This window comes from Purpureocillium takamizusanense, chromosome 7 (assembly GCF_022605165.1).
Source record: "Purpureocillium takamizusanense chromosome 7, complete sequence".
Lineage (NCBI taxonomy): Eukaryota > Fungi > Ascomycota > Sordariomycetes > Hypocreales > Ophiocordycipitaceae > Purpureocillium > Purpureocillium takamizusanense.
In genome coordinates this window covers 1,641,830-1,657,000 of record NC_063074.1, presented here as the reverse complement: position 1 = coordinate 1,657,000, position 15,171 = coordinate 1,641,830, and the positions used below count along the sequence as shown (strand labels likewise).

Below are 15,171 nucleotides of genomic sequence, written 5' to 3'. Positions count from 1 at the left end.
AGAAAAAAATCAGCGACTCCACTAAACAAGGCCATGCCTGTTGAGCCCACTGGGGCCAACGCGAGGGCCAGTGACTGGGAGTACCACGTCGGCCCATCTACGCTCGTATACGAGACGGCCAAACTGCGGACTCTGGCGCCGCGCAAGAGACCAGACGCCTGTTTGTCCGGCAGTTCCCAGTGGGCCGTTGGCAGGTCGGCGGTTGCAGTTGGCCCGAGAACTTGGCTACGAAGCTAGAGGGCGCGCGCCAACGGCGGCTGGGCAACCCCAGACGGACGTGCCGATGATCCCTTGACGGAATGGCAAGGCTTGGGTGCTGCCACGGTGCTGCAGATGCGATGCTGTGTCCGTACCACTAACACGGGAGGTGATGGCAGCATGCAGTGGCGTCTGGCTCTGCCCTGAAGGAGACAGACTTTGGGCTGGACCTACTATTGCTTTACAGTCGTCATAATGGTCGGGTTGCACACATGCATGCCCCCTCAGCTCACGGCTTAGCGGGTGCCTGGGGGCAAGCCACGGCGGACTTTGATTTATTGCTACACTACAGTATACCATTGCCCATGGCCCATGGCTTATGGCCCTGACGCCGCGACGCGGCTCCCCATGAACGTCGCGCTCAGCTACGGCGGGTCTCGGGTCCAGCACAGGCAGACTCGACTCGAAAGGGGCGACGCGACGGCGATGCGACCAGGGCTCGGCAGGACAATCGAAGCAAAACGGTGCAGCCACTGCAGTGTCTCGTCTCAGCCTCCCTTGTCCCAAGACTCTTGCCGCAAGTGCGATGGCGACTTGGTCAAGACAGGCCAGTGAGTGTCTCGGAGAAAAGGCAAGTTTATGTTGCCACGTTGACTGTCATTCTTCCTTCTTCTTGCTCATCGTCTTCCAACGTGTCCCGGCCACGTACGAAGTACTGTACATACGAGTGCGTTCGACGACAACGACGACGACGACGACGACGACAACGGCCAAGGCACCAACGACTGGCTTGACAGGCAAACCGGCCGACACGAACCCCTGTTTTACCTACTCTCGGCACCGCCTCCACCGCCTACACCACCAACTCGGGATAGTGGAGCCGTCGAGAGCCTCGCAGGCCATGCACGGCACCCAAGCCAAGGCGGTGCATCCCGGAACCCTGCGGCACCAGCGGCGCCTCTGCTTCCCCTGAGCTGCACGGACTCTGGGCGACGAGGCACAGCAGGCTCGGCAGCACATCAGCGTTGCCCAAAAGCTCGCCTTCTCTCCACCCTCGGCCAAGAAAACGGGCCAAACTTCGTGTCGACAAGCTTGCTTGCGTCGCTCACCAACTAATAACTTGCCCATCATCTCGCGCATGTTTTACGGGGTAGGAACCCCTGGGCTGCCATCCCTTCTTTCGCGGCCTGCCCTTGGGACCGGCTCATTTATTAGCCTCTCGCACCCTCTTGCCCGTCCCAGTGGCGTCTGTGTCTGCGGCCATCTATCTGCTCGCGTGCTCAGCTCCGACCCCGTCAGCCTTGCGACCGCAAGCTCACATCAGCTCGGCACGGCCCCTGACGATACTTTGGGGAACCAGGCCCCTTCAAAGCCCACGGGCATCCTCTCGACGAAGCTGTTTGCGAACACCACTGCAGCGAGGACTGGTGCTGCCAACTCGCCAAAACATGGTCCAAGCCCCTCACCGCCTTCGACCGAGGATCTCAAGAAGCGTTGCAGGACCACCAGGCAGGCAACATGCGTCGAGCCAATCGCCCGGCTGCCGAGGCCCTTGAAGGCCCGGCAAGCAAGCACAAGCTCGAGCGCGCCCGCAAGCACCACGGCGACGTCGACGAAGACGACGAGGTCGACACCTACTTCACCTACAGGCCCTTGTCCAACCTCCCTACGCCGCCTCCTACCTACAAGGATCCCTCATCGGCATCCCAATCGCCATCTTCGGATGAGGACGACGAGCATCTGATGGTCAGGTTTCGAGGTACGTGAAAAGTAGAGGAGGAGCTGCAAATGACCCGGCTTGGCTGACAATTGAGGCGGTATCGCAGGACCCGCCATCCATCTCGTCAATCTCATCCCTTCTGCCGCCTCGCTGGCAACGGCATCCGTGCCCCTCGTTCAGGCCCTGCTCACCCGCGCCGATCTCCCCCTCGAAACCATCGCCCTCGCCGTGTGCATCCTCGACAGCCTCGACGCCAAGTTCGCGCGTGCCTGGCGGCTCTCGTGCCCGCTCGCCCCCAACACCTTGATGCCGCTGTCGAAGCGCCATACCTTGCCCCCGACGCCGGCCCTCTACCAAGCCGCCCAGCAACAGATGCTGCACATTGACTCTGTGCGGCCCGAAGTCATCATCCTCGCGGCCATCGTCATCGCCGTCAAGTTTACCGAGGACCCGCAGCAGCCAACGCATTTCTACTGTCTGGAGTGGGGTAATGGCCTGTGGTCACCCGACCAGCTCAACACGACCGAGCGCTGCATCATGGAGTTTCTGCAGTACAGAATCATGCCGCTTTGCGACGAGGACTGCCTTGCCGATGCGATGGTCGACATGCAGCTGGCTGGTCAGCAGAGAGATTCTGAATTCGGCAGCCAGCACCACCACCAGCGGCCTAGGGCGGCGTCGCCAACGGCACACTTCTGCCCGTCGCACAGCAGATCCAAGACCATGGTCCCCCGCACTCCTACGCTGGGCTTGGGCCTCTCGCTGACCCCAGCGGAGACACCCTGAGCGGAGCAGACTGGGGCCGTCAATGACACCACGATGGGTCGCTGGCTGGCAGTGGTGGCCATATTCACGAGAGCCACGAGATGTCGACTTACCACTTGGCGCCCATTGGGCCTCGGTGGCGTTTCTAAGTCTTGGTTTAGGGTTTTTGGCACATTGGCATGGCGTTGTCGGGAGACTCGGGCTCTGAGTCGCGAGATTTGGCATGGAGCCATTTCTTGAAGCTTGTTTGGTACGTTGCCTGCGAGCCTAGGAACGTCTTGTTGGTGAGGCGGTGCCTGGTAACGCGGACCGGCAGACGCATTGGTTGTTCTGGACAATTTTTTTTTTGGTGGCAAGCTGTTGTCGACATACCCCGGAGAGCCTTGTGTTGATTGTTTTGCTTTTTGGGCATCTGAAGCAGCATTGGCGTGGCACTGCTCTTGCTTGTTGGTAATGTATGTCCCTGGGGATCAGGGAATCAAAATGGGGAGCATGATATGTATGGGATTGGGCGGTGTTAGTGTGCAAGCGTCGTCACAGCGAAATTAATCACGGGACCTGGTTGTTTTAATCCAATATGCATCTATGTATGGGCTTTGGAGAAGGATGGTTCCATGGCATCTTGTGTCTAATAACGTGTCGCTGGCTGGTATGGTCGCTCACCCATTGTCCCTTGAGCTGTTTTCCCTGGCCCGGCAAGGGGAGCATCACGGGCTGAGCCTGGCGACGGTCCACTTGGCTTCCTCACCGGGCTCGCCGCCGTCCTGGAGCTCGTAGACGAAGCGGTCATGCAGCCTGCTCTCCCTGCCCTGCCAGAACTCGACGCGGTCGGGGACGATGCGCAGGCCGCCCCAAAAGTCGGGGACGGGGATGTCGTCGCGGCCCTCGAAGCGGCGCTCCGCCTCGGCGACCCATTCCTCGAGCTGGGCGCGGCCATCATCATCGCCGTGGCCGTCGTTGTCGACATCGCCGACTCGAGCGCCGTCGCCGCCGCCGTCGCCGCCGGCCTTGGGGACGAGGACCTGGCTCTGGCGCGAGGCCCAGGCGCCGATGCGGCTCCCGCGGACGCGCGTGTCGAAGTAGGCCTGCGACTGGTCCCGGGGGTACCTCTCGGCGCGGCCCTCGACGCGGACCTGGCGCTGGAGGGCGGGCCAGTACCAGACGAGGGCGGCGTGCGGGTTGGTGGCGAGGTCGCGGGCCTTGCGCGACGTCTCGAGGTTGGAGTAGACGACGAAGCCGCCCCCCGCGTCGAGCTCCTTGAGGTAGACGAGGCGCGACGAGACGCGGCCCGAGGGGAGCTCCGCCGTGGAGAGCGCGCACGCCTCGGGCTGGGCGATGGCGGGCGTGGCCTGCGCCTCGGTGAACCACGCGTGGAACTGCGGCGCGGGGGACGCCGCCGACACGAGGTCGCGCCGCGAGAGCGTCCCGCGCGTGAACTGCGCGGCCTGTCCGTGGGCTTGGCTGCCGGCCGGGGCGACTGTTGCGTGCGTGCGCGTGCGTGTCAGCCCCAGTATTCCTCTTTTCCCCCTCCTTCGTTGGGGGGGAGGGAGGGGGGATGTGCTATCCCGTGTGTGGAGGAAGAAAAGAAAAGAACGAAACTTCAACAAACGTACAGATGAGCTTCTCCGGCGGCGCAGCCGCACCGGACTGCGACTCGGCGACCGGCGGCTGATACAGCGCCATCTGCGCGGCTCGAACGCAGCTGCTAAAGCTTCTCTGGGTTTCTTGGGCTTGGGCTTGGGCTCTGGCGGCGGCGGCGACTCGACGGGTAGAGGCGGCGAGGATGGGGCGTCGAGCTACCGTTGCAAGCCGTCGTCGTTGCTGTGGTGGTGGTGGTGGTGATGCTGCTGCTGCTGCTGCTGCTGTCGCTGCCCGATTTCCGGCGCTGCTACGGGACAGCAGAGGGACGACGACGGCGACTTCGTTGCGCGGTGCTAGTCGGTGGACGAGAACGGGGGTCCCCAGCACCCGACGCGTCATATGAAAAGGAGATGAAGCAACAACGCACGCCGAGTCGCGGCAGGCGGACAACGGCGATGACGACGGCGGGGTGTCTCTCTCTCTCTCTCTCTTTCTGAACCTTCTGAAGTAGGGGCAGCAGCAAGCTTCAGTCACCCCATGCGTTGCCGTCGAGCGTCCTTTGTGGTGGAGCGTGACTGCGTGAGCGGTGTGGTACGTATAGGCAAGTTTTCCAATGCGTGCGCAACTATAAGGTAGTTATGACTTTGCACAAACGACACGACAGGGCCGACGTCGGAAAACGGCGGCATGACACTTGGAAGAGGCACGGAGGGGAGGCCCGGATGGATGGATGGATGGATGGCGGGGTTGGTGGGGCGGCATCCCCCTACTAAGCCACACAGGCGGCCGCCGCCTCGTCAACGACTTGCATCCAGCTTGGATTGCCTCACTCGCGCCCTCAACCTCAACCACAGCCATTCATCGCCACAGGACACACACAAGGCATGGACGGAGACATACCACGAGACGGTACGATTACGAATCATTTATTTACTATATACGCTAGCTAACTAAAACGAACAAACCTACATACAAAATACGTACACAGATACGCACAGCACGCAAAACGCACATATACGCAACGCACACGTATATACACGCAACGCACGCCTGTACATACAATGCACTCAACATACAACACATACACACACAACGCCATACACGCAGCCAACGCACCCAAACGGTAACCCGTACCGAAAGATGCCGTGGCTACGACTCTACGCCTCTACGATCCAACGCCATGCCGGTCCCGCCACGTGTAGAACTGCCATGCAAATCGAATGCCTTGAGACGACACAGTTCTATCGTTATGAATGTAGCACTCTAGCCCGTATTCGTAAATCCGCCTTTTTTTTCCTGCTGTTAGATGTCAAACTTGAAGTGACTCCGCAATCCATGGCATCTGCCCGACATGCCTCACGATGAGGACATGACGAGTGCGAGCAGGGCCATTCTGCAGTAGAGCCCATAACGCATCTGGAGTGCATGTTAGTGCTCGCTCTTCTCCATCAGGGGATGGGTCACGCCTGCTTACCTGTCGGAAGTACGCCGCCCGCTGATCAAAGTCAACCTCCTCGGCCACCTCCTCGTTCCGCGGCAGCGGGTGCAGCACCACCATGGAGCTCTTGGCGTGCTTGAGCGCCGCATTGTCCACCCGGTACGAGTTCTTCACTTTCTCGTACTCCTCCACGCTCGGGAAGCGCTCCTTCTGGACCCGCGTGCAGTACAGCACGTCGCTTCGCGCAATCATCTCGGGCGTGAGCGTGTCCGACTCGCACAGCAGCTGGCCCGATGCCACGAGCTGTTGCCGCACGCCGTCGGGCAGCTTCAGCCCCTTGGGTGCCACTAACTGCACCTGCACCTGGTAGTGCCGCAGGAGGTACACGAGGGAGTGCACGGGCCGGCCGTACAGGAGATCACCCAGGAAGGTGATGGTCAGGCCCTGCACGGTGCCCAGCTCTTCCCGAATGGTGAAGAGATCCAGAAACGCTTGCGTCGGGTGCTCCTTGCTGCCGTTGCCGCCGTTGATGACAGGTACGTCGCAGTACTTCTCGGCAATGTCCACAGACTTTTCCTCTGGGTGGCGGAGCACGATGGCGTCGCCGTAGCACGCCAGCGTCCGGAGCGTGTCCTGCAGGCTCTCACCCTTTTGCACCGACGAGTGCGACGTCGAGATGGCCACGGTCCTGCCACCAAGACGCTGCATGGCCGCGTCGAACGAGGCAGAGGTCCTGGTCGAGGGCTCGTAGAAGAGCGTGCAAAGCACCTTGCCGCGAAGGAGGTTGAGCACGCCCTCACGTTGCACACCCAAGCGCATCTCCTGAGCGACAGTGAAGAGCAGATGAAGATCAGCTCGCGTGTACTGCTTGACAGACAGCACGTGGGACTTCTTGAAGATGGAGGGCTGAGAGAGCAGCTGCAAGACGGAGGCGCTGATGGACGAGGGGGCCGCCAGGGAGAACTCGTCCACGCCGGCGCCACGGAGGGGAGACGCCACAGCGTTGGCGCCGTCGCGAGTGCCCGGACGCCTGGGGCTCTCGGTAGCCTGGCCGATGGAGGGAATGGTTGCCTTCATCTCGGGCGTCTTGACAGACAGGACCTGCTTGGGCACCGCCGGCTCCTGAGTGATCTGGAAGTCTCGCTTCGAGACGTCCAGGTACACGTGGCGCGCAATGGCCTCGATCAGAATCTTCGCGTTCTTGACGTTGGTGACAAGAGGGATCTGGTAGTCAACGGCCATGCGGCGAGTCTTGTAGCCCTTGCTCATGTAGTTGGCCGGCCGGCGATACTTGTTGTTGGAGGGCAGGTTAATGTACAGGTCGATCGTGTTCTTGGCCAAATGCTGCGTGAGGGAGAACTCGGAGTTCATGTCCTCGTCGCGGCCCAGGACCTCAAGGTACTGAACCTGGACGCCGTGCTCCTGAAGGAAGTCGGCAGTACCGGCGGTGGCGAACAGCTTGTAGCCGATGCGCTGGAGCTTCTGCACCGAGGGCAGCATCTCCATCTTGTCCCTGAAAGAACCAATGGACAAAAGCACGTTGGCCTTGGGGATCTTGAAGCCGGTCGAGAGGAGCGCCTTGAGGTAGGCCTCATACTTGTCGACGCCAAAGCAGGCAACCTCGCCAGTCGAGGCCATCTCCACACCGAGAACAGGGTCAGCGCCGGACAGACGCGAGAAGCTGAACTGGGGAACCTTGACGCCGACACAGTCGGGAGAAAGGCTGGTGGGAGGATACTCCTGGAAGGGCTGGTGCATGATCGCCTTGGTGGCCATCTCGATCAGGTCAACGCCCATGACCTTGGAGACGAAGGGGAAAGACCGCGAGGCACGGACGTTGCACTCAATGACCTTGATGTCGTTGTCCTTGGCAATGAACTGAATGTTGAAAGGACCCGTGACGTTGAGCGCGGCGCCAATCTTACGGGTGGCTTCCTCAATGCGCTCAATCGTGGTCTGCTCCAGATCCTGTGGCGGCAGGATGAGGGTAGCGTCACCAGAGTGCACGCCAGCGTTCTCAACATGCTCAGAGACGAAATGGCCGACAACAACGCCGTCCTTGGCGACAGCGTCCATCTCAATCTCCTTGGCGTTCTCAATGTACTTGGAGATGACGACGGGATGCTCACGCGAGACCTCGGCGGCCTGAGCGAGGTAGTTTACCAAGTCCTTCTCGGAGTAGACCGTGTTCATGGCCGCGCCAGACAAGACGTACGACGGCCGGACGAGCACAGGGTAGCTGACAGTCTGGCAGAACTCCCGGGCCTCCTCGAAGCTTGTCAGCTCCTTCCACGTCGGCTGGTCAACCTCGATTCGGTCCAACATGCGCGAGAACTTGTAACGGTTCTCAGCCATGTCAATCATCTCAGGCGAGGTGCCCAACACCTTGACTCCAGCGCGATGCAGGGGCAGGGCAATGTTGTTGGGGGTCTGGCCACCCATGGCGCCGAGGACGCCGCCAGCGGCCTCCATCTGGTAAATGTCCAGCACCGTCTCCAGGTTGATGTTCTCAAAGTAGAGCTTGTCGGCCTCATCATAATCGGTGCTCACGGTCTCCGGGTTGTAATTGACCATGATGGTCTTGAAGCCGGTCTTGCGCAACGTGCGGATGGCGCGGACCGAGCACCAATCGAACTCGACGGAGGAACCGATTCGGTACACACCGGAGCCGAGAACCATGACACCGTGGTCGTTGAAGTCAACGTCGTGCTCGGTGGCATTATAGGTGAGGTAGAGATAGTTGGTATAGGCCGGGAACTCTGCCGCGACCGTGTCGATCTGCTTGACAAAGGGCTTGATGCCGGCCTCGAGCCTCATTCTGCGAACGGCAATTTCGTTGGAGTCCCAGAACTTGGCGAGCTGGCGGTCGCAGAAACCCAGACGCTTGGCCTGCAGCATGATCTCCGGCGAGCCGACGATGTCCTTGGTGTTATATTTGGACATGTCCTTGGCGAAATCGCTGAGGCTCTTGAGCTTGCGAAGGAACCACTTGTCGATCTTGGTCATCTCCCAGATCTTGTCAACGCTGTAGCCCTCGTGCATGGCGTTGGCAATGGCAAATAGCCGCTGGTCAGAGGGCGTCTGGAGCTCGTCATCAAGCTTCATGAGGGCGTTGGTCTCCCCGAAGCCGAGGTTGTGGAAATCGATGGCGCGGATGGCCTTTTGGATCGCCTCCTCGAACGATCGGCCAATGCTCATGACTTCTCCGACGCTCTTCATGGAAGAGCCCAGCTGCGTCGACACACGCGTGAACTTCTTGAGGTCCCAGCGCGGCATCTTCACCACGACATAGTCCAGCGAGGGCTCGAAGCACGCGCAAGTGACCTTTGTGACCGAGTTGGAAACCTCCTTGAGGGGGATCCCGAGACCGAGCTTGGCGGCAATAAAGGCCAGAGGATAGCCAGTCGCCTTGGAGGCCAAGGCAGACGATCTCGACAGTCGGGCGTTGACCTCAATGATGCAATATTCCCGTGAGAAAGGGTTGAGCGCATACTGGATGTTGCATTCACCCACAACACCAAGATGCCGGATGACGTTGACCGCAGTCGTCCGCAACATGTTATAATCCTCGTCAGACAGGGTCTGCGAGGGAGCAACGACGATCGAGTCGCCGGTGTGGATGCCAAGAGGATCAAAGTTCTCCATGTTGCACACGGTGATGCAGTTATCCTGGGCGTCGCGGACAACCTCGTACTCGATCTCTTTCCAGCCCTTCATGCTGCGCTCGATCAGAACCTGCGGGCTTGCGGCGAATGCCTTGTTGCAGAGGTCCATGAGCTCCTCTTCGTTGTTGGCGAACCCACTACCTAAGCCACCAAGGGCGTACGCAGCGCGGACGATGACCGGGAAGCCAATATCCTTGACGCACGACATGGCCTCTTCAACGTTGCTGGCAGAGGCAGACTTGGCGCATTTCTCGCCGATGGACTCCATGCTTCGGGCGAAAAGCTCACGGTCCTCGGTAGTGATGATGGTGTCGATGGGAGTGCCCAAGACCTTGACGCCGAGGCCCTCAAACTCATCCTTCAGCTGGATACCGACTTGGAGGGCAGTCTGTCCACCAAAGGTGACGTAAATGGCATCGGGCCGTTCGTAGTGAATGACTTTGCGGACGAACTCGGCGTTGACAGGCAGGAAGTAAACCTTGTCGGCCAAACCCTTGGAGGTCTGGATGGTGGCGATGTTGGGGTTGATGAGAACCGTGTAGATTCCCTCCTCCTTGAGAGCCTTGATGGCCTGGCTACCAGAGTAGTCGAACTCACCGGCCTGGCCGATGCTGAGGCCACCAGAACCGAGGACGAGGACCTTCTTGACGGAGACGCGGGGGTGCAGCCTCTCGTTCTCTTCAATGGTGCCTCCAGGGAAGCTCACAGGCTGCTGCAGAGAGGCAGGATTCTCGGCACAGTCGGCGATGGTGTTGATGAAGACATCAAAGAGGAACTCGGTGTCTCGGGGACCGGGCGTGCTCTCCGGGTGAAACTGCACGCTGAAGTAGGGCTTGTCGACATGCATGATGCCCTCGTTGCTGCCGTCATTGGCGTTGACGAAGAGCTCCTTCCAGCCAGCGGGCAGAGAGGCAGCATCGACGGCGAAACCGTGGTTCTGCGAGGTGATGTGGCATTTGCCAGTGACCATGCTCGTGCAGGGAATGTTGTGACCGCGGTTACCAAACTTCATCTTGGCTGTCTTGGCGCCAGAAGCGCGAGCAAGGAGCTGATGCCCCAAGCAAATGCCGAAGACGGGCGTCTTGTTCCTCTCCATGGCCGCCTGGATGTTCTTGACGGTTACGTCGAGAACAGCCGGGTCACCAGGACCGTTGGAGATGAAGAGACCGTCGTACTGGTCGCCAGCCTCTCTAGCAAGGTCGTGGTCCCAGGGGCAGACCATGACCTCGACACCACGCTTCAGGAAGCAGCGCAGCTGATTGTACTTCATACCGACGTCGACGCAGAGGACGCGGATCGGTCGGCCAGAGGGGTGCTTGCGAGTAGTCACAGAAGGGGGTGGCTTGTACAGCTTAGGAGCCTTGACAGACACTACGAACCGGCGTGAGCATACTGCCTGAGATCAACTGATAATATAGGGGACTCACCCTTGGCCACGAGGTTCTGCTCGTTGGGGTTCACCCAATCAATCGCCTCAAAAGGTTCCAAAGAGACGCCGGCCAGAGCATCGGGGATGACGCCATTCGGGACCGCGGCGCCGTTGGGGATGTCCTTGATCTGGAGCCTCATCTTGCCCAGCATGCTGCCCTTTTCCCGGATCTTCTTGGTGAGGCAACGGGTGTCGACGCCGTACATGGCGGGGACGCCCTGCTCCTTGAGCCAGGTGCCGAGGGACGAGGCAGCCAGGAAGTGGGAGTAGTCCTCGCCGCAGTACGAGTGGGCGACGAGACCGGCGATGTGAATCTGGGAAGACTCGAAGTGCGCCGGCAGGTCGCCGAGCAGCTCGTCCAAGGCTTCGCGCGACGGAACACCATAGTTTCCGACGAGGGGGAAGGTGATGACGAGGATCTGGCCGCGGTACGAGGGATCCGTCAGGGACTCGGGGTAGCCGACCATGCCCGTCTGGAAGACCAGCTCGCCAGCGATGCTCTTGTTGGCACCGAAGCTGTAGCCCTGGAAGGCGGAGCCGTCCTCGAGCTCGAGGCAGATGCGGCCCTCGTCCTTGGTGCTGGCCATGCGCGCCGAGGCGGGCGGCAGCGCGGTGACGGCCATTTTTGCTGCTTCAGCAAGTATGGCGGGTATCAGAGAGAATTGAAAAAAGAGGGGGCGAGTAGAGAGGAAGCGAGGGGCAACGCAGCCTCCCCGTCAGATGATGATAAATGGCAGAGGCTCGCGGGGCAGACGCAGCGCAAGAGTGGGATGCTCTATGCCTATGCGCGTGCGAGGGTGTTGCTAACGACTGCTGGGCAAGAAAACTCGTTCTCAGAGCTTCCCTGGACAGGTCAAGAGCGTTACCTCGCAATCGGCTGCCGCAGCGACTTGTCGATCCGTCCGTCCAGAGCGACGAGAAGACTCTGATGGAACGAGAGCGATGGTGAGGGAGGAGGAGGAGGAAGGGGAGGGGACTGAAGGGGAAGAAAAATACGTGAGCCCGCAATTGGCAAGCGGCCCAGAAACTTTTTTTTTTTCTCTCCTCCGTCCGCTGGGTCCCCCGCCTTGCCCGCCTCGGTGGTGGTCGAGGTCCCTGGCGGTGGGCGGCAGCCTGGTTGGCGTCGCCGAGATGGCGTCTCGTCATTGGCCAATGGCTATGGAGCCAGGCCGCCGGTCCAAAAGCCTGCAGGGCGTTCATAGGCTCAAGGTGAAGCGTGGAGGGGCTTCCAGCTCCCCCTCAGCGAGATGCAGCGCGTCGACGAGCCTTGCATGGAACCCAAACCTTGGGAGTGGCATCTGAACCCCGCCGCCCCGCCTGGCACGCATCAGTGAGGTCAAGGGCGGTGCGGTACGTGCCAGAGGAGAACCTGCGACGCCACCGAGTCGTGCATCGCCTAGTAGTCCCTCGCCGTCTGGTCTTTTCTTTGAGCTTGACGTTGCCGCACACTGGGGCAGTCGATTCGGGCATCGGCGCCTCAACTCGTGCACTTCGCTTTTATCCCATTGCCTTTCATGTCGTCCGCCGATCTCGTCGCCGTCGACGACGGTCAAACCAACGGTGGTAGCGCTCCTCAATGGACACAGACAGGTCTGGGATGGAAATGGAAAGTCTGCTTAAGCAAGGCATGATAAAAGACTTGGAAAAAAGCAGCATATCGTAGATGGAGGACCCCGCCCTCTACCAGGCGTGGCGCCCACCATGCACACCATACCGCATATATTGGTTGATATCGTACGGATTCCTCTCGCCGTAGAGCACACGCACGCCTCCTACCTATGTTGCCATTGCTTTTGCACTTTCGCCTTGCCCCTACACAGCAGTGCGGCCTAGGCCAAGTCGAGCCGTTGAAGAACGGCTGCTCAGCCGGCGAAGGAGCATGCCAGCACGCTTATATGCTTCACATGGAGACACACACACACACACACACACACACACATACGTGCTTTGGTTCAGCTCGGGAACCTCACAACGTTCGAGTCGCCATTTGCACTAGCGAACAAAAGTGTCGTATTAAAGTCTTTCAATGGCCACAGACGCCGATCCTTTGGTTTCCCCGCTCTATCCTGAACAACAACACCGTTGCGCCCGTCTGCTAATGTCACATGGACCCCTGGTGGGCCGGGGGTGCCGGCATGTTGGGCATCTGAGGAGCCTGCTGCACAGTAGGACTCGCTTGGTTCGACGTCGTCTGCTGGCCGCCCTTGGGGCCAGCGGCCGGTTTTCCAAACGTGTGCGGTTCCTTTTTCGGATCGAAACCGGGGAAGACGCCTTGGAGTCGCCTGTACAGCTCCTTGATGGCCTTGTCCCGCTCCGCTCGGTCTGCTACGGGGTCGATGGTCGAATCGACACCTTCAGCGCCCATTGGCGGCGCCCTGAGCTTCAGCGTCAGGTTCAGCGGCGGCGCCGTGAGGTAAGCCGGGCACGGCGGCACCTTGACCTCGGGCTTTCGATCTGCCAGCGCAGCCATATAGGATAAATTGGCTTGCAACCTGCGCATGCATCTAGGCGTGGCTGTCAGTACTCGTCGCCCCCTCAAACGCGGCCTACACCGTAACGTACTGCACGTAATCTTGTTGGAATTGGCTCTCCTCTTCTGAAGGTTTCCTGTCCGCGGGGTTTGCCCCGCCTGCGGCATGCTCCTTCTTCAGCTCTTGCTGGGTCGTCTGAATCTGAATCGACTCATAGAGCAGTTCGTGGTTGATGTCCAAAAGAAGGGCGAATCGCTCCTTCTCACGAGACTCAGTAGTCGGGCTCATTAGGGTTGGCGCCGGCAAGCTCATGCCGCCGCCGCCCTGGCTTGCAGAGAAGGTTGGCGTCTGAGGCGTGGTCATACCGCCTGTCGGTTGCGGCGCAAGGCCCGGCGTCTGGTTCTGCGGGGGAGGCTGAGGGGTCGAGAACTGCGGCTGCTGAGGGGGCATGATGCCTCCCGGAGTGCCTTGCTGGGCGCTTGGTGGTCTCTGGGGGGTCGACGCTTGACTCATGACCGGGTTTCCTTGCTGCACCTGGGCTTGAGCCTGTGCCTGTGCCTGAGCCTGTGCCTGAGCCTGGGCTTGGGCTTGGGCTTGGGCTTGAGCCTGGGCCTGAGCCTGGGCCTGCATCCGTTGCATCATCTGGGCCTGTTGCTGGGGCATGCCGCCCTGGTTCATTGGGAAGCCCTGCATGCCCTGCGGCATCATGTAATTGTTTTGGGCGAAATTCTGGGGAGGGACGCCCTGCGGCATCATCTGGCCGTAAGGGTTTCCGGGATACTGCTGCGGGTAGCCTTGCACTGCAGGCAGCGGTCAGCAGCCATACGAGAGACGAACACTGAGACTGACGCGGCGCCGATCACGGGCGAGGAGGAGGCTACCAAACTGCGGTTCGGCTTCGAGACTCCTTCGGCACCACGATGAGGACGGCAAGGTCCGACTTACTTTGTCCATTGGCGGCCATGTTGGCCATGCCTGGGTTCTGCATCATGCCAGCGGGCATGCCCTGCATCATCTGAGGGTTCGCGCCCGGGTTGAAGCCGCCCTGAGGACCCATGCCGGGGTACTGCTGATGCTGCTGATGCTGATGCTGCTGCTGCTGTTGTTGCTGCTGCTGCTGCTGCTGCTGCTGGCTGTACATCATCTGCTGCCCCGGCTGCGGCTGTTGCTGCGGCGGCGGTTGCGGCTGCTGCTGCTGCGCCGGATTGAATGGCGCGTTGGCAAAGCCATAGTTGGCGGAATACATCTCGGGCAGGAGGCCGCCCGCTGAGCGGCTGGTGGTCGATCAGGCCGCGCAGCAGTAAATGCGTCCCGTCCCGTTTTGCAAGGCGACAAATTGACGAGTCGAGGCGCGATTTGAGCTCCTCCAAGGAAGCAGTTGAACGTCGGAGTCGAGTCAACGCACGCTCCTACAGCGACTCCAATACCCTCCGCCCGGCCCGTCGCACCGTGGGCGCGTCTTGGACCCAAGGAGAGTAAAGGATCGACGCGTATGGCGAGTAGAGTCGTCGCGATCGGGGTTTGGTCACGGGCGCCTCAGTGGGAGCCGCGGCGTCTCGTGTCGCGGTCTGCCGATGGCCTGAGCGAAGGCGACGCGCGCGCGAACCCGTGCGATGATGGCGTCGAACAGTGTGGCGCTGGAGTCTCCTCGGTGAGATAACAGATAGACGTGGAGTCTCGTCGCGCGCGGGGGGGCTCTTTGCGAAAGGGTCGCGCGTGGTAGGGTCGATGGCTGATGGGGTGCGAATGCGAGAATGTATGCGGGAGCGATCCACGAAGGCAGCAAGGTATTCGATTTCGAACCGCGGTGTTGCGTCGGGGGAGCGAGTGGAGAGCCCAGGCGCGCGGACAATTTTCGGCCCTGGCGCTACCTGCTGCCCCTGCCTGGACGGACCCGCTCCTTC

General features: G+C 60.6%; 4 protein-coding genes across 4 annotated transcripts; 1 reads left to right on the top strand and 3 right to left on the bottom strand.

Annotated features, from left to right (window-relative positions):
- Positions 1 to 1,716: 1,716 nt before the first annotated feature.
- Positions 1,717 to 2,704, top strand: JDV02_007811 (uncharacterized protein; the record flags this gene model as incomplete). The annotated part of the gene is made up of 2 exons (XM_047989343.1): positions 1,717 to 1,957; positions 2,025 to 2,704. The coding sequence occupies 2 exons, from the start codon at positions 1,717 to 1,719 to the stop codon at positions 2,702 to 2,704; spliced, it is 921 nt and encodes a 306-aa protein (XP_047845342.1).
- A 549-nt stretch (positions 2,705 to 3,253) lies between these two features.
- Positions 3,254 to 4,427, bottom strand: PDX3 (Pyridoxal 5'-phosphate synthase). Its single transcript, XM_047989342.1, has 2 exons — positions 4,297 to 4,427; positions 3,254 to 4,160 (listed from the first exon to the last, which is right to left on the bottom strand). The coding sequence occupies exons 1-2, from the start codon at positions 4,364 to 4,366 to the stop codon at positions 3,391 to 3,393; spliced, it is 840 nt and encodes a 279-aa protein (XP_047845341.1). The 5' UTR covers positions 4,367 to 4,427; the 3' UTR covers positions 3,254 to 3,390.
- A 749-nt stretch (positions 4,428 to 5,176) lies between these two features.
- URA2 (Carbamoyl-phosphate synthase) lies at positions 5,177 to 11,761 on the bottom strand. The gene is made up of 3 exons (XM_047989341.1): positions 10,795 to 11,761; positions 5,739 to 10,738; positions 5,177 to 5,680 (listed from the first exon to the last, which is right to left on the bottom strand). Exons 1-3 carry the CDS (start codon positions 11,417 to 11,419, stop codon positions 5,621 to 5,623), a joined length of 5,685 nt encoding a protein of 1,894 aa, XP_047845340.1. The 5' UTR covers positions 11,420 to 11,761; the 3' UTR covers positions 5,177 to 5,620.
- Positions 11,762 to 12,775: 1,014 nt separating this feature from the next.
- JDV02_007808 (uncharacterized protein) lies at positions 12,776 to 15,152 on the bottom strand. The gene is made up of 3 exons (XM_047989340.1): positions 14,213 to 15,152; positions 13,359 to 14,067; positions 12,776 to 13,300 (listed from the first exon to the last, which is right to left on the bottom strand). Exons 1-3 carry the CDS (start codon positions 14,511 to 14,513, stop codon positions 12,898 to 12,900), a joined length of 1,413 nt encoding a protein of 470 aa, XP_047845339.1. The 5' UTR covers positions 14,514 to 15,152; the 3' UTR covers positions 12,776 to 12,897.
- Between the last annotated feature and the right edge of the window lie 19 nt (positions 15,153 to 15,171).